This window comes from Schistocerca gregaria, chromosome 2, assembly GCF_023897955.1.
Source record: "Schistocerca gregaria isolate iqSchGreg1 chromosome 2, iqSchGreg1.2, whole genome shotgun sequence".
Classification (NCBI taxonomy): domain Eukaryota; kingdom Metazoa; phylum Arthropoda; class Insecta; order Orthoptera; family Acrididae; genus Schistocerca; species Schistocerca gregaria.
This window is the reverse complement of record NC_064921.1, coordinates 321753421-321772709: the sequence shown is the minus strand read 5'-3', so window position 1 is coordinate 321772709 and position 19289 is coordinate 321753421. Positions and strand designations below refer to the sequence as shown.

At 41.7% G+C, this 19289-nt stretch overlaps 1 protein-coding gene across 4 annotated transcripts in view; it reads right to left on the bottom strand.

Annotated features, from left to right (window-relative positions):
• Window positions 1-19289, bottom strand: part of LOC126336964 (aurora kinase A-A-like) — a 173933-nt gene that overhangs the window by 16600 nt on the left and 138044 nt on the right. For 3 of the 4 annotated variants that reach the window (XM_050001165.1, XM_050001166.1, XM_050001171.1), the window contains one exon: window positions 11122-11198. In XM_050001165.1, the coding sequence (XP_049857122.1) occupies window positions 11122-11198 (77 nt within the window). Of the gene's footprint in view, window positions 1-8638; window positions 9433-11121; window positions 11199-19289 lie in introns of those variants that run through there. The other variant, XM_050001167.1, reaches the window with a different exon arrangement.

Genomic DNA, 19289 nt, shown 5'->3' with positions numbered 1-19289 from the left:
GGTTGCCCACATAATCACAGAACCCTAGCTATCGCCGTGTCTCACTACGGGATCGTGAACTCGGTCAAAAGCTAGAGAAAATGGCTCTGAGCACTATGGGACTTAACTGCTGTGGTCATCAGTCCCCTAGAACTTAGAACTACTTAAACCTAACTAACCTAAGGACATCACACACATCCATGCCGAAGCAGGATTCGAACCTGCGACCGTAACGGTCGCACGGTTCCAGACTGTAGCGTCTAGAACTGCTCGGCCACTCCGGCCGGCCAAAAGCTGGAGACAGTGAGAAACAAGACTAACCTGACGAAATGACTTTCTTCATTTGGTCCATAGTCCAGTTTTTATGACTTCGGCACCATGTTTCCCTTTAAAAGCATTTTCATTACTGATGTGTGGGTTTGGAATTCCAGCTCGCTCCGGAATTCCATGCTTATGGCGCTCCCTTCTTGTTGTTTCGGTGCTGACAGGACTCGTGAATGCAACATTCAGTTCTGCAGTGACTTCTGCAGCTGTCGTCGTTCTATTTTCACCAAAATCCTCTTCAATGACCATCCATCACAGCCTCTCGACACACACTGCCATCCGTGGTGCTGCTTAGTGAATGACGTTTCTCTGTTTACCCTGTGTGTGCTGTAAGTGTCCGATAGGTTACCTCTTCAAAACTTTGGCGACTTTGGTTAAGGATGCACCACCAATTTTCCCATGTTCAAATTCTGTTATCTCCTACATAATACACTCAAAACTACAAAGAACACTTTTCTGACCACGCCTAACATTGGCAGAACATTGAGAACAACGCACAGGTACCGTTTGTGGTCAAAGAAAGCAGCGCAACCTGCAGGTATGGCTAACAGCTGCGTTTTTGTTGAAGCATGCATTTCTCGCAGTATTCCATATTTTTGTCCAACCCCTCCAGAGTGTGATTTACAGTAGGTTGGAACGTTGCCCATAATTCCTCTACATCGATAGTATTGGAACTAAATTATGTCCTTTCATTGAATAAGGAAGTTACTAATGGACGTTCAGCAAGCAGTTCTGCTTTTTGGACGCATACATAAGCCGCTTGGAGGTAGACTGCCACAATCATATAGAGGTTCACTGACGCCACACCACTAAATTTAATGGCTCTGATTGCAGCATACGAAGTCTCCGTAACACATGGGCTTAAAGATATCAAGCAATTTTTTTTAGCTTAATCATTTGTGTATCACTACAAACATAACCAGAAGTATGAACGTTAATTTGTCATACATTTATTTTTTGTGTTCTACTTTTCTGAAATGTTAATGTGTTTGTAAGGTCCGACAGTCAGAAAATGGGACACACTGACCGTAATAGTTCACTACAAGTTGTTGATCGCAGCATAAAGTGTATTTTTAGTATTGTATTGTATTGTATTGTTCGTGAACCGAGGGCCTAGAAACGACGGAGAGGCTCCGGCCCCGCCGCAGTGGTCCACAACCTCACGACGACTACCGGAGTCCACTTCACCCCTCCACTGCCCCAAACCGAACCACTCTTTCAGAATTATTGTGCGGTTCGGCCCCTAGTGGACCCCGCCCCCTCCCCCCACCCACCCACGCAGGGAACATCGCACACCAGACGAGTGTAACCCCTATGTTTGCGTGGTAGAGTAATGGTGGTGTACGCGTAAGTGGAGAACTTGTTTGCTCAACAATCGCCGGCATACTCTAGCTGATGCTGAATAAGGGGAACCAGCCCGCATTCGCCGAGTCTGGTGGAAAACCGCCTAAAAACCATCCACAGCCTGGCCGCCTCACCGGCCCTCGACACAAGTCTGCTGCGCGGATTCGTGACCGAGACCGGACGCTCCTTCCCAATCCGGAAAGCCGTGCGTTAGACCGCATGGCTAACTAGGCGGGCTGTATTTTTAGTCTGATCGATGCTATTTCAGCTACAGTTATACACAGTAACAAACACTAAGTATCCATGTAGAGTGTATTACAATAACAAGAGAAGAAGTACATCTGACGAGGAAATGAAATGTTGAGCTGTGTAAATTATGTGCTGTAGTTCAAAGTTACTACAAAGTAATTTAAAAATGTGTGGACACTGTGTTTGGTCTCTAAACTGGATGCTCAACAGATCTCACAGCAAGGATGAGCACAAGTTGCCTCATGCAACTGAATGTTTGTTAACTTAGTTCTAAATTCACACCTCTATCACAAGTAAACATTCATGAGCTGTGAACACATTCCAAATACATTGTCTGACAAAGTGAAGCACGCAGAAATAGAAAGATACTTCACTGGCTGAGTGGATACGTAATGTGCTTTCAGTGATTACAGAACCGAGTCAAATTTATAATGAGCTTGGCGGTATTAGCCCACATATTAGAACAATGCTGACCCCCTGACCTGGACCCATCCACTGATTCGGTTGGAAACGGTGGCATGAAGCCATTGTATCCTCCCCCCGAGACAATCTGGCCCACAGCAGTTGCAACTTGTCCTTGATATTCCGGATAGTGGAACTGGGATGGACTTGACATACCAACTGGCCCCACACATGTTCTATCGGGGACATATCAGGGGATCTTGCTGATCACAGGAGTATCTCAACATAATGTACACAGTTCATAAAAGACACATATTATGTGCGGACAAGCACTGTCCTGTTGAAAAAAAAGCACCATGACACTATCACTTGGGAAGTAACATGTAGAGGCAACATGTTTGATGTACCAACAAGTTGTCAGAGTTCCCTTAGTCGCTACCAGCCTTTATCTTAAGTAATACCTGATGGTTCCCCGCGCCATAACGCCAGGAGTAACACTGCTCTGCCTCTCAAAAACGATGGATAATTGTGCCCCCCTATGGCCGACACTTTAGATGCCCACAACGGTCGTTTGGGGTGACGCAGAATCGGTATTCATCGCTGAACACAATGCGGCATTATGAACAGGTGCACGATCGTGTTGAAAGATATAATCGTCATCCCCGCATTGCTCTTCAACAATGGGAAGCAACAAGATGTGGGCCTGTGTTGTGACAGTGCCACGCAAAACAACAAGAGGTGCAAGCCTCCTCCATGAAAAACACGACCACACCGTAACACCACCGCCTCCGAATTTTACTGTTGGCACTACTCAAGCTGGCAGATGACGTTCACCAGGTATTCGCCATACCCACACCCTGCCATTGTATCGCCACACTGTGAAACGTGATTCGTCACTCCACTGTCAGTCGTCCAACATTTACCCTACTCCCACCAAGCGAGGCGTCGTTTGGCATTTACCTGCGTGATGCGTGGCTTATGAGCAGCCGCTCGACCATGAAATCCAAGTTTCCTCACCTAACGCCTAACTGTCATAGTAGTTGCTTTGGGTCCTAATGCAGTTTGTAATTCCAGTGTGATGGTCTGGATAGATGTCTGCCTATCACACATTATGACCCTCTTCAACTGTCGGTGGTCTCTGTCAGTCAACAGACGAAATCGGCCTGTACGTTTTTGTGCTGTAGGTGTCCCTTCAAGTTTCCACTTCACTCTCATATCGGAAACAGTGCACTTAGGGATGTTTAGGAGTGTGGAAATCTCATGTACATACTTATGACACAATTGACACCCATCACCTGACCACGTTCGCAGTTCTGCGGAGTGCCCCATTCTGCTCTCTCACGATGTCTAATGACTACTGAGGCCGCTGACATGGAGTACCTGGCAGTAGGTGGCAGCACAATGCACCTAATATGAAAAACATATATTTTGGGGGGTGTCCGGATACCTTTGGACACGTAGTGTATATGTACAGACTGAACCAAGTCCGGTGGGTAGTAACCGTACATAAACAAGTGAAAAGGTAATTATCACACAGGAGGCTGTTTTGGACAATAGCAAATGACAAGTAATGCGGACTTACAGTATTTTAATGAGCTGACCAGCTCTCTTAGCAAAACAGGTACCTTTTCAATGGGTATATTACAAAATCGTTTGGTTAACGTCGTCAGATGGAGTAAAACAAACAACGAGGTCCCCAATCAGCGATGCATTAAATAATGGCTATTCTTTCTCTAAAACGTGCATACAGACAGAATTAAACACTATTCTAGTTAAATATATAAAACCAATGCACGAATAGGTTCGACGAGCACCGAAAGCGTGAAACAGTGTTCTAGCAAAATACTGGAGGCCAATAAGTAAAGTCAACTGGCCAAGCACTAATCGCTGAACAACAGTGTAATAAAATGCCAAAAACATCAATGGCAAAAACTGAATAAACAGCTTTTTCATTAAATAAAAGACACTAGATAATATCTGAGGCACGTATTTTACAGTTAACCTTATCCGCAAGTACATTTACACTAATAAAATCAAGACACTTCAAAGAATGTTGCCAAACATGACACAAAAGAGTCAGGGCGTATTGCGCACACAACAAGCCACCAGCCACACTGCTCGTAACGTGGCAAGTAGACAACAATATTTGAAATGTAATACACATCCTTCACAAATACCGAATGTGTGTCCATAAAACCGGACAGAGACAGCCAAGTATAAAAACACAAACAAGTGCCTCGGTCTCACGACAAAATGAGGTCATGAAGGACTAAATCTAATACTGAATAAGAAAGTAGGAAAGTGGGTAAGCTGCTATGAACAGCATAGGGAACACATTATTGGTGCATCAGGATGTGTCTTATCAACTCACCCTTCTCAAGCTGTGCCACAAGTTTCTTCTCTCCCATTCAGGTCACAGTAACTTCATAAGTTACCCATTGTACCAAACCAATATTCAGCACACCACATTTCAAAACTTTCTTGTGTGAACTGTTTATTGCCTGTTTTTCACTTCTGTACAAGGTTAATTTGCAGACAGGCAGCATCAGTAAGTACTAACTTACACATATATTTACACACATCAAAAAAGTTTTGCATCACCCTGTTTCCCAGATCTCCTGAAGATAGACGTTGACTGTGGATATTGTATCACAGACAGTCCCATTGACTGTTCAGAGATGTCACTAAACCCGCCCAAAGATGTAAACAACCATACATGAGCAGCGCCTATTAGACGGAGAGGGAGCGACCGCCGATCTAGAGATGGGTCGAACTCGTTCATTCCCGTGAACTACTTCATTCATTTCACTCTTTGCCGTGAAGCGTTCAAATGAGGTAGTTCATTCATGAAGTACGGAAGCCTGGCGAAGTTGCCCAGTTCGCCGCTCAGCCGCGGCTACACTCGCTTCGCCTCGCTCGTACAATGAAGCTTCGTAATACTTCATAATTTTACCAACAGATGGCCGAACTATGCAGTAACGTGCACGCTACATTTTACACTCTTACAGCGTCGGAGCTAACTTAAATAGAGCATGGTCGAAGGGGACAAAGGAAAGATAAACAGAGAAGCCTGTCACATATAAAGAAGGTATCACATTTAATCTTGCTCGACATTTTCTCATGAAGCGCCCAAAAAAGTCTTTATCTGCCAATTGAAACATTATTTGTTGTATTCATGGACTGAAAACTAGGGCTACCAACGAAATGCAACCCAATTTTATGTTCCTTTTAAAATTTAATCAAAAACAGAATGAGTATGTTTACCACTGTCACAAGTCTGTAGATCTACGTTAAATAATTATTCAGAAATTTTTCTGTAGATTTTATTTATGTTGAGAATAATAACCCTCCAGATTCAAAACGTAAACTGTCACCTGTAGTCATTGGTGCGATTTCAGGTAAAATCCCTCTTTCAGTTTTATTTTCATGTTGGCTGTGCGTGCTCACACAGACAGCCTCTTTGTTTGTATCTGTAATATTCATTTGTCCGCAAGCGGTGCCAACGGTAGGCTACCGGCAGACGCGAAGTATAACTGTACTGCACAAATAGTCACGGGTAATGATGTCAGCACTGCAGGAAGCAGTTGACGCTGCCTTCCCCTCGCCCCTCACCCCAACAACCCAACACAAACGTATCGTTTCCCAAAAACGCCGCGCGATTCGTCGATTCAGGGGGGACTGAAGTGAAGGGAGGATGAGTGACGTAGCGCCGATGTAATGGGATGAATGATAGGGGAAGAGTGTGAGTGAACTAGAAAAAAGTGTGGAGTGTGGTATCTGTGAAGAGTTTGAAGTACCAGTTCATTGAAATTGAGTGGTTAGTTCACACTTCACTGGAGTGAAGCGTTCATTTGAGCGACTCATTCACGAGCTCCCCATCACTACGCCGATCAGTTCAAGTCATTCCACCAGGAAGGAGGTACACGGCTGGTGGTGTCTGTAGTTGCCTAGGCGGTCAACACCGCGGTTCGATTGCATCAGCATTGTTACTTTGTGCCAGGAAGGGCTCTCAACAATGGAAGTATCCAAGCGTCTCAGAGTGAACCAAAGCTATGTTGTTCGGAGCAGTTTTGTTCAAACCTCCAACTTCAACTTCAACTTTTCGCACATCTTATATCTGTGCAAATATCCTGTGCATACACAATATGTCTGTGCAGATGTAATTAGCACATATATTTGTGCAGACAGAATGTTTACGAACTTAAAATTGCAAATGTGTTTTAATACAATAACAAATTAGCACAAGAGCAATATAGTACCGTATAACAAAGTGAGAATTACACTAACCAGTAATTAATTTCTTTGCTGGTTCGCTGTGAAATCGCTCATTCAAACTGTACAGTGGTTTTTGACGTAGATTTTGTGACTTTTTCGTACATTTCAGTACTTAGATGATTGAACATTTTTATAGCCACTGCTGGAAATTTGTCCCATGTCATTGGAGAGTCGACAGCTTGGTAAGTCTATGTTTTATTTGTTCCGTCTGCGTAACTGTGGATAACACTCCGGTTGCTGCATGTTTCATGATTTTCCTTCACACGTATGAGAAAGTTGATTACATATTGTCAAATAATTTTATTACTTCTAGGCGTGTGAAGATGTGTTTGCAGTGGTCTACTTTCCTGCTTGATGTTATGAAATAAAGAGGAATATTTGGTACCAGTTGTCAACTTTAACCAGCGACAACGTAAATACGTCATAAACATGGCGACTATAAGTCATATCAGTGGAGATATTTTCAAATGACCTAACATGCCGATAAACCTGACATCACTAACAGCTTTCGTATTGCTGACTTCGTCAACCAGAGGCCAATGTCACTCTAGCTGTCACGTCAAAATTTCCACAATGAATTTCAAACGGTGTCATTCACACAGGCATAAATGTTCCACCATGTCACGTCAAGGTTTTTCACGAAGAGTTTTGAGGGTGTCGTCATCTGCTAACACCAGAAATTAACTTGTTTGCACCAAGGTCTCTCATCTTATAGCAGTGGATTTCATGTTTTTGTGTCTCCTAAATCTTTATTTTATTGTTGTGTTTGCTTCCGTCATAAATTACAAATGTTCCATGACCACTTGGAGATTTTTTCCATTGCATGTGCTTCCATAAGCGAGGTTAGATATCTGAAAGCGAAAAGTTATTTAGGTTTTGCTATAACACAATAGAGCTGACAACTAAACTGTATATAAATAAGAACATAAACAGGGGAAGCAATTTTCGGTAACTAACATTTTAAGCAAAAATTTCAGCTCTAATGAAGGAGAAGAATACAGTTGTTTATAACGTTATTAGTTACTAATAAACAAGGCAAACAGGGTCTATTTATTTCCTTATAAATGTAGTTTGAAGTGTTTGTATGTAGGCTATATATTTTTGGTAGCAAATAAATGTCAATGTTTTGAAATGTTGTTTCACTACTCAGCACTTAACTACACAAAATTGATCAAGAATAGATGTCAAAGTTTGCTTTGGCCTTTAATAAACTTAACTGTTGATGGCTCCACAATTTCCATACTATATCCAATCATAGATAGTAACTTGTAACCTCACTTTCATCGTTCAGCACTGGGCTAAGGTAATTCACGTGACGTGACTTGTGAAGGACTGTTCATACACCCTAATGTGATGTGAAGTGCCATGGTGGTCAGATTGGATTGGCCTAACAACCAAACAAACTAAGCACTAAAAGGTGATGTCATGGCAACCATTAACATTATGTCACTGGTCAAGCTGGCAACTCGTAGCAAATATCCCTCTTGCTTAGGGCAATAGCGCACTAGTGCGGCCACAGCCACGACCAGCGACTGTCCGTGGCCACAGATACTGTGACCAGGACTGCGGCTCTCCTGCGAACCTTGCAGAACTAGCACTCCTCAAAGAAAGGATACTGCGGAGATGTTTCCAGATACTGGGGGATGTTTCCAGAATGAGATTTTCACTCTGCAGCGGGTGTGCCCTGATATGAAACTTCCTGGCAGATTAAAACTGTGTGCCTGACTGAGAGCTTCTGTAAAGTTTGGAAGGTAGGAGAAGAGATACTGGCAGAAGTAAAGCTGAGGACTGGGCGTGAGTCGTGCTTCGCTAGCTTAGATGGTAGAGCACTTGCCCGCAAAAGGCAAAGGTTCCGAGTTCGAGTCTCGGTCGGGCACAGTTTTTATCTGCCGGGAAGTTTCAGAATGGTTGTCTGTTTCTTTGTGAACTACGTGAACACGAAGATAAATTTTTCAATTTCACTATAATGTCTATAAAAACTTTTTATGAAATGTTAAAGAAAATTGGAGACAGCATAAGAGGTACACACACAGCAATGCAACAATGGATAGGAAATTAAGATAAATTGCTAATCACATTATGGTAAGTTTTATTAAAGAAAAATTTTAAAAATAATGAAATTGTTAATGTTACATTATGTAGAAAGTAAAATTAACTTGATGATTCACCGAAACAGGTAAGTAGTGGGGATATAAAACCATTGTCAATACTGCTGTCATCGATGGTTTCTGATGGAGACTGAGCTGAATTATTATTCTGTGGAGGAGGAGGAGGAGGAGGTTGTGTGACAATATCCTGTTCCATCACAAGATAACGATGTAGATAGAGGCTGGTGATGTGAGGAATATCCAGTTGACGATTGTGGACGGTGAAAAATGTACGCTAGATAATGTTCACAGGAAGATGTGTTTGACAGTTAGTATGCGGTTGAGCTTCTTCAATAATACTTAAGATTCGACGGTTTACAGGCAACTTCAAATATTTTTTTGAAGTCACAGACCAAAGACAAGAAAAAGAATCCTCTCCTCATCTGTCATCAGTTGTGTGTCCAGTTGCAGCCTGGCTTCTGCAGAATATCGATTACTTGTCTTCCAATTTCGCCTTCTGCTCTCCTTTTCTTACCGAGCTCCCTAGCCTGGTATGGCCCACTTGGAACTTCACTTTCTGCTGTGGCCTGATTCTCAGGTGACACGCTGCTGTGTGTATGCGACAGTGAAGTAATATTTAGAAATGGTAGGAGATTAAAATATAGATATGGCGTCTTTCTCACAGTTGCAGAACCACTTTTACTAGTTAATCTCCGTTTTTCTCGTGTGTATGAATCGTTAATGTTACACCATTTCCTCTGTAACGATATACCTGTAAAAATAAAATATTATTTTAGCTACCAATAATGTCTCTTCTTTGTAAAGGGAAGGTACCAGAAGTGATATGTTTGATCGGTTTCCGCGTACCGTATGTAATACGTGGGATATACGTTAATTTAAAGAAAATGATTAGAACAGTTCTGTTTATTAGATTATCTTACAAAAATATATCAACTCATTTTATTCGGAAAAAGGTTGCCTTAAAACTAACCTATCTCGCAAAAGTGTGAAATAATTTAGTAATTTAATTTCTCCCTTTCAGACATCTGGCAACTGGAAATTAGTTCATTGATTTGCATCATATTTTCCGACTTGGAGTAACAACTATCAGAGAAATTGTAAAAAGAGTATGTTAATCTATCTGGATTATCTTAAAAGATGAATGTTTGTCAGAAGCGACCAAAAATGACTGGCTGCAAATAGAAAAAGATTTTGAAACTAAGGCCAATTTCTCAAACTGTCTCGGTGCCGTTGATTGAAAGCATGTGCGACTGGTGAAACCAACAAACATTGCATCAAAGTTCTTCAACTGTAAGAAATATTTCTCTACTGTACTAATGGCTGTTTTTTTATGCAAACCACAAATTTGTTGCTATAGATGTGGGATCGTATGGCGAATGTGCTGACTCAATGATATTTCAACAATCAGTGTTCTATAAGCGAATACTGTCTAATAACTTGGACATTCCGAAAGACAAACACACTTCAGACATAAACAAAACGCCAGTGCCTTACGTATTTGTTGCTGATACCGCATTTTCGCAGTCACACACAACTGTGTGTCCATACATAGGTCTGCAATTTGATAAAAAAAAAAGTATTCAACTATCATCATTCTCGATTCTCAAGCAAGACGTTTTGTAGAGTGGATGCTTGGGATAATGGCAAATAAGTGGAGGATCTTTCACAGACCCCTGAATGTGGACGTGGATTTCGGCATTGTTGTTGTGGTCTTCAGTCCCGAGACTGGTTTGACGCAGCTCTCCATGATACTCTATCCTGTGCAATCTTCTTCATCTCCCAGTACCTACTGCAACCTACAACTTTCTGAACCTGTTTAGTTTATTCATGTATTGGTCTCCCTCTACGATTTTTACCCTCCACGCTCCCTCCAATAGTAAATTGATGATCCCTTGATGCCTCAGAATATGTCCTACCAACCGATCCCTTCTTCTAGTCAAGTTGTGCCTCAAATTTCTCTTCTCTCCAGTTCTATTCAATACCTCCTCGTTAGTTATGCGATCTACCCATCTAATCTTCAGCATTCTTCTGTAGCACCACATTTCAAAAGATTCTATTCTCTCTCTCTCTCTTTTTGTTTTTTGAGATGGAGCCCCTCCACGCCCACACCGGCATGATGGCCAACTCAATAGGTCTACTGCCATCTCTGCATAAGGGTTAGTATTCACTGAAGTGAGGTGTCGCAGGATGTGGGTACTGCGATGTTTGTGTACGTCTGGTTAAGGTTAACCATTAATACGCACTCATGTGGAGATAGATTGGGTCGAAGTCGAACGAAGGGCAGCGGTTGGAAGGGAAGAGGAAAGAAAGTGCCAAGGGGAAAAAAAAAACTCTGCGATAGTTAGGTCGGGTGGTAAGAGCATTAGCGGATGTCTTGCTGCCAGCGATAGGTCGTGCAAGGGTAGGCTTTGTTAGTAGTGGGTATCATGCATGTCGATACCTTTGATGTTGTGCAGCTCTGTTGCTCGGAGGCTGGCGCTGTGTGCCGGTGTAGAGCTCTCGTTCAGCGTCAGCAACCTGCAACAGTTAGGTTTATTATCGTTCTTGTGTCCGATAGGTCATATATCGGATGCACAGTGTAAAGTAATGTTGGCAGTTTGTTTGTGTGTCAGTGGGCGAGCTCGTCAGTGTCCCTGCTGTGTCCTGTTGGTCGTCTCTAATAGCAGCTGGTAATTACCAGTCAGTGTTGCTGATAAGCAGGGGCTTACCGACTTTTATCGCTTGTTTGTGTATGTTAGTTTACCATAGGTGGCTATGCCCTAGCTAGTAGTGTCTTTGGCCACTTGTGTTTCCACCTATGGTTGTGGTCGTAGTTTCCCAGAGTGAGGATGAAAGGATTGTTCGAGTGTCTCGAGTTCCTGTATAGTCGTGTGGCGTGTTTTTTGAATACTTCCTTGAGGGTATCAAGGTGGTATTCATGGTGAAAATCCACGGTGCGTGTGTAGCGTGGAGCGTTGCTAATGATTCGTAGCACTTTGTTCTCTATGATCTGCAGGCGGCGCAGTCGTGTAGGAGCTGCCCCAGACGGGAGCTGCGTACGTCATCAGAGGTCTAATCAGATTGATGTATATGGACTTCGACACCATCCTATTCAGTTTGCTTCCCCTGTCGAGCATTGGGTAGAGTTGATTGAGCCTCGCGTACGCTCTGTTGGCAACGTACTCGATGTGGTCCCCCATGAAAGTTTCGGTCCAGCCAGACAACTAGGTATTTGACTTTCTCTCGGAAACGTATTGGGTATGTATGTAGTGTTATCGGTCAACAGTGTTGATGTTTGCGCAGTAGTTTCGGTCTACGAGTGAACAGGATTGCCTCGCACTTGTTGACGTTTATTTTAATACGCCATCGCGCCAAACAAGGCTCAGCTGTTCTGAGTGCTGTTTGTATTCGTGAATTGATGTTCGACGGTTTCCAATCTTGTGCAAGGATGGCTAACGTCGCGTTCTGAGTTGCTGGGAAGTCATTTATGTACAGGTTAAACAAGATGGGCCCTAGGATGCTTCCTAGGGGTACTCCAGCTTGGATATCATGCTATGTTGATTGTTTGTCCCGCACGTTAGTGTTGAAACATCTGTTCATGAGATTTGAGTGTATGAGACGTACGAGTCCGTTGTGCCAGAGACGGTCGAAAGCCTTTTGATGTCCAGGAACACGGTTCCTGTGGCTTTGATCATGCTGTGGCTGCGTGTTATATGTTCGACTACGCTAAAAAAAAATACATTCAGAAAAGACTTCCTGGCACTTAAATCTACACTCGATGTTAACAAATTTCTCTTCTTCAGAAACACTTGCCTTGCCATTGACAGTCTACATTTCATATCCTTTCTACTTCGACCATCATCAGTTATTTTGCTCCCCAAATAGCAAAACACATTTACTACTTTAAGCCCCATATTTCCCAATCTAATTCCCTCAGCATCACCCGACTTAATCAGACTACATTTCATTAGCCTCGTTTTGCTTTTGTTGATGTTCATCTTATATCCTCCTTTCAAGACACTGTCCGTTCCGTTCAACTGCTCTTCCAGGTCCTTTGCTGTTTCTGACAGAATTACAATGTCATCGGCGAACCTCAAAGTTTTTATTTCTTCTCCATGGATTTTAATACCTACTCCGAATTTTTCTTTTGTTTCCTTCACTGCTTACTCAATATACAGATTGGATAACATCGGGGAGAGGCTACAACCCTGTCTCACTCCTTTCCCAACCACTGCTTCCCTTTCATACCCCTCGACTCTTATGACTGCCATCTGGTTTCTGTACAAATTGTAAATAGCCTTTCGCTCCCTGTACTTTACTCCTGCCACCTTCAGAATTTGAAAGAGAGTATTCCAGTCAACATTGTCAAAAGCTTTCTCTAAGTCTACAAATGCTAGAAACGTAGGTTTGCCTTTCCTTAATCTTTCTTCTAAGATAAGTCGTAAGGTCAGTATTGCCTCACGTGTTCCAGCGTTTCTACGAAATCCAAACTGATCTTCCCTGAGGTCGGCTTCTACTAGTTTTTCCATTCGTCTGTAAAGAATTCGTGTTAGTATTTTGCAGCTGTGGCTTATTAAACTGATTGTTCGGAAATTTTCACATCTGTCAACTCCTGCTTTCTTTGGGATTGGAATTATTATATTCTTCTTGAAGTCTGAGAATATTTCGCCTGTTTCATATCTCTTTCTCACCAGATGGTGGAGTTTTGTCAGGACTGGCTCTCCCAAGGCCGTCAGTAGTTCTAACGGAATGTTGTCTACTCCGGGAGCCTTGTTTCGGCTCAGGTCTTTCTGTGCTCTGTCAAACTCTTCACGCAGTATCTTATCTCCTATTTGATCTAGATCCTCTTCCATTTCCATAATATTGTCCTCAAGTACATCGCCCTTGTATAGACCCTCTATATACTCCTTCCAACTTTCTGCTTTCCGTTCCATCTGAGCTCTGGATATTCATACAAGTGGTTCTCTTTTCTCCAAAGGTCTCTTTAATTTTCTGGTAGGAAGTATCTATCTTACCCCTTGTGAGATAAGCCTCTACATCCTTACATTTGTCCTCTACCCATCCCTGCTTAGCCATTTTGCACTTCCTGTCGATTTCATTTTTGAGACGTTTGTATTCCTTTTTGCCTGCTTCATTTACTGCATTTTTATATTTTCTTCTTTCACCAATTAAATTCAATATTTCTTCTGTTACCCAAGGATTTCTACTAGCCCTCGTCTTTTTACCTACTTGATCCTCTGCTGCCGTCACTACTTCATCCCTCAAAGCTACCCATTCCTACCATTTGTTCCCTTACGCTCTCTGAAACTCTGTACAACCTCTGGTTTAGTCAGCTTATCCAGATTCCATCTCCTTAAATTCCCACCTTTTTGCAGTTTCTTCCGTTTTAATCTACAGATCATAACCAATAGATTGTGGACAGAGTCCACATCTGCTCATTGAAATGTCTTACAATTTAAAACCTGGTTCCTAAACCTCTGTCTTACCATTATATAATCTATCTGATACCTTTTAGTACCTCCAGGATTCTTCCATGTATACAACCTTCTTTTATGGTTCTTGAACCAAGTGTTAGCTATGATTAAGTTATGTTCTGTGCAAAATTCTACCACGCGGCTTCCTCTTTCATTTCTTAGCCCCAATCCATATTCACCTACTACACTTCCTTCTCTCCCTTTTCCTACTACCGAATTCCAGTCACCCATGACTATTAAATTTTCGTCACCCTTTACTATCTGAATAATTTCTTTTATTTCATCATACATTTCTTTGTCATCTGCAGAGCTAGTTGGCATATAAACTTGTACTGCTGTAGTAGGCATGGGCTTCGTATCTATCTTGGCCACAATAATGCATCGACTATGTTATTTGTAGTAGCTTACACGCACTCCCATTTTTTTTATTCCTTATTAAACCTACTCCTGCATTACCCCTATTTGATTTTCTATTTATAAACCTGTATTCACCTGACCAGAAGTCTTGTTCCTCCTGCCACCGAACTTCACTAATTCCCACTGTATCTAACTTTAACCTATCCATTTCCCTTTTTAAATTTTCTAACCAACCTGCCCGATTAAGGGATCCGACATTCCACGCTCCGATCCGTAGAACGCCAGTTTTATTTCTCCTGATAACGACATCCTCTCTAGTAGTCCCCGCCCGGAGATCCGAATGGGGGACTATTTTACCTCCGGAATATTTTACTCAAGAGCACGCCATCATCATTTAACCATACAGTAAAGCTGCATGCCCTCGGGAAAAATTACGGCTGTAATTTCCCCTTGCTTTCAGCCATTCGCAGTACCAGCACAGCAAGGCTGTTTTGGTTATTGTTACAAGGCCAGATCAGTCAATCATCCATACTGTTGCCCTTGCAACTACTGAAAAGGCTGCTGTCCCTCTTCAGGAACCACACGTTTGTCTGGCATCTCAACATATACCCCTCCGTTGTGGTTGTACCTACGGTACAGCTATCTGTATTGCTGAGGCACGCAAGCCTCCCCACCAACGGCAAGGTCCATGTTTCATGGGGGGAGGGGGGGGCATGTTGTGTTAATAAAGGTAAATAAAAGTAATAAAAATTACACAGCATGTTTATTTCCCTGAGGTGTTGCACATTCTCTGCCCCCTAAAATCATAGTCACTTCCTCCCACATTCTGTTTTTCTCATTTTTGTCAGCATATTCTTCAGATGACAAGTCCCACAAACCAGCCCTCTCCCTAGTGTCTATAATAAATTTCTCCGTATCAAAGTCCATGATAACAGACAGATCCTTCTGCAGAGATGTAGCAGGAAACAAATAACAAAATGTAAAATATCTCCAAAGATGGAACCGCACTGATGCTGGACGCACACTGGCAGTGCAACGTGCGCACTGCCCCATTCAGCTGCGTGTAACTTTGGTCGCAGCGGCGCGTTGGCCGGAGGCTGGTCACATGACAAAGTGCTGGCCATGACCACACTAGTGCACTATAGGCAATAATGCTGCTTTTTCTTTCTTTTTAGTAATAATACTTTCTTGCAGTGACCGCATAGGCCACAACAATAGCTGATATGGCTGTGAAAGGGTGAAAAAATTTGCAGGTACTGCTCAGTTATCACGTTCCAGTTTTCTCAGGAATTACATGGCTTGTGACAGCCTGTTACACACATGTATTGGAGCAGTCACCCCTCAGCTCAGGGTTTTTATTGGGCATGGAGCTGAATAGGTGAGATGGTGGTGCCACAGGTGCAGGAGGCTGAACTCAGGAGCTGGTTAGGGTGGCTGTCATATGCCCGAAAGTGAGAGTTAAACAGCATAGTCTGGAAACATATTTGTTACTCATGACTTTACAGTAAGGATTGTCTTCTACTGCACACTCGAGTATAATAAGAAATATGGATGCAGCACACTGTTGTTACAAAGGTCAGGACCTAGCTTTGATTTGCAAGTAGCTAAATTAGGAGCCTAGACTGGTCGTCATGCGGCCCAGATCATGCTTTCGTGCGGCCCGCGACCGTCCTCGGCTTCGCACGGGTAGCGTTAGTTATCTACTTGTCTGGCGTAGCGGCGTTTTGTTAACGGAAACTGCGTAGAATTGTGATTAATGTCGGCGAAGTAATTAGGTAACTGAAAACCATCCACCACTTTCATTTAACGTGCCACTTGCCGGTGTTCCGCAGCGCTGAAGGCGTGAGCGGCTTACTAGCTAACAATGTCGTGCATAAACGCGCCGCGTGCCCACGGCCGCTCGTTTGTCAGCGGCGGGCTTGATATAATTATTAGTGGGATAAATAATGTCTGATGTACCCTCAAGAACAGTGACGAAGAGGAAAATGTGTGATGAGAAAAGAAGTTTTCAAGATAAATGGGAAGAAGAGTTTTGCTTTATAAGTGGACACAAAGAAGGTACTGCTACTTGCTTAATGAGCCGAGATACGATTGTGGGACTGAAGGGAGAGAATTTATTTCTCCACTACACATGTAAAACAATTCATTTACAGTAGCTTTTACTTTGAATTCAAATGAGAGACAGGAAAAAATTGCTCATCTAAAATCTGCCATCCGTCGTCAACAAAACGTTATGTTAGCAGCAGTTGGGCATAGTTAGGCTGTCACAAGAGCACCCTACCAAGTATGTAATATTCTGGTAAAAAATATGAAAGCTTTCACCGATGCTGAATTAGTGAAGCAATGTTCGATTGTTTCCGGAACTTTGTTTCAAAAATTTCTCCAACAGTAAAAAAATTTCAGCTGAAATAAATAAGCTCACACTTTCAGAATCTACCTGTCTACGTCGAATAGAATATATTTCAAAATATATGTTTGAGGCAGTAATTAATAAAGTCAAATTATGCAAATGTTTCAGTCTTGCATGTGATTCCGGTACAGATTTAGCTTCGATGGCTCAGTTTTCATTATTTGTGCGTTACTGCACAAATGATGGGATAATTGGGGAAGATTTTTTAGCAATTACGCCATGAAAGGTCACACAAAAGGATGCGATTTTGTGGATGCAGTTCAAGAATTTGTAAACAAAATGACTTGTCTATGAGCAAATTAATATCAGTATGTTCAGATGGTTGTCCGTCAATAACGGGCGTCAACAATGGTTTGATAGCACTGATTAAGAAGGAATGGAATTTGCCAACTTTACTCTCCATTCACTGCTTACTGCATCAAGAAAGTTTGGCATGTCAAATTTCAAATACCAAATTCAAGAATGTTATGCAAACGATTATAAGCGTTATAAATTTCATTCGTGCCCGTGAACTTTATTACCGAAAATTTTAAGAACTTCTGCAGGAACTGAAAGCTTGTTACAGTGATGTTCACCTACATACTGCTGTCAGATGGGTTAGCAAAGGAAAAGTGCTGGAACGATTTGTCAATTTTAAATCTGAAATTATTTTATTATAACAACAAAGTGGCAAAAATTATCCTGAACTTGATGATGATGAATGGTGGATACTTCGATATTACACAAAAATTCAACACACTTAACTTGGAATTACAAGGACCAAACAAGATAATTGGGCTAATGACTAACAACATATTTGCATTTGAAGGCAAACTGCAATTATATATAAATAACTCGAAGTAAAAGATCTGTCTAATTTTCCAACTGTTTCTATGCTCCGATCAGGCTTAACTATCACCGAAACTGTTTACCAAAACATGAAAGAATATTTTGGAAGCCTATTTGAAAGGAATTAAAAACAGATTTGCAGATGTTAGAAATATTCGAAACTGTTTCGTGTCCGTAAAGAACCCTTGGCATGTTTGACAAGATGATCTCAAATTATTCCGCCAATTTGGATTTCCTAAAACTTAATTTGCTAAATGAAATAATCGAACTTCAGCATGACACACAGCTTAAAGCTCTGTTTATAGAACATCATGAAACACAACAGTACACTGAATTTTGGAAATGTGTGCGTAACAATTATAAAAATTTACGAGACTGTGCACAGTGCGTTTGAACACTACTTCCTTCAACTTACCTTAGTGAAGCTTCATTTTCAAAAATGAAGTACCTGAAAAATAAATATCGTAATCGGTTGTCCAGTCATCTAGAAGACGCAATGAGGATTGCACGCAGCCCAAACGAAGCAGATATAGACGACATAGCCAAAAAAGTTCAACATCACAAGTCACATTAATGAAAAATTATATAATTGTATTTACGTTTGTTTTGCAACTACAATGAATAAAAACATGATTCAATAAGAGGCCCGTCGTAGCTTTCTTATTAAAAACCAGATTCAATGAGAGGCCTGTAGCTTTTTATATAGCCTGTTGCATGTGCAGCGCATATGTCCTTTTCTTATTTTTTAACAAATTTCTTAAGTTGAGATTAATGCAAAGCACCACACACACACACACACACACACACACACACACACACACACACACACACACACACACAGTGATGTACAAGTTACGTAAGTGCTGGATATATTTAGGAATATGCGAAAAATACAATCCTGCAACAAAATCGCGCGGAATTTTCGACGGCAACAACACACCAAAAATACTCCGCCACAGTGGAATAATAAAAACTGAAAACGGACGATAATGTAAAGTGTATCTTGAAAATCATGTGAACAGCCGTCTGATGATGAACTTGCCAGTTCGATACCAGTAACGGCGCTATTTACCTAAATAAATAGTAGTATTAATAGTGGCTGGTGGCTGTTTTCTTCTTTATAGGAATTAACCTACATTAATTGTTAAGATTATGCAAGTCATGTGAATTTTATTTTCACAGAAATAATTAAACTGGAATGAATTAGTCAGATGCACAATTTGTTTTTTTCCCGTATCAGCAGTATTTTATGCAGTTTTCTCGTAAGCATGGTGACAGTCATTCTGTGAAAGGCACATGCCGTCATTGACTCATTCACGATTATTCCAGTCGTTCTCAACACTCGACTCCTGTGAAGACTGCTAAAAACGTAATTGTTGACAACGTGACAGAACTACTCGTATGTCTCCTACGAATATATCCCTCATAATCTAATAGTTGTCAAACCGGCGAACGGGTATTTAAAAATCTTTTTCCCTATATTGCACAATTTCAGTGTCATAAACGTGGCTTATTGTTGTCAGCAACTGCACAGCAATGTTATTTGGCGAAGGAGCCACA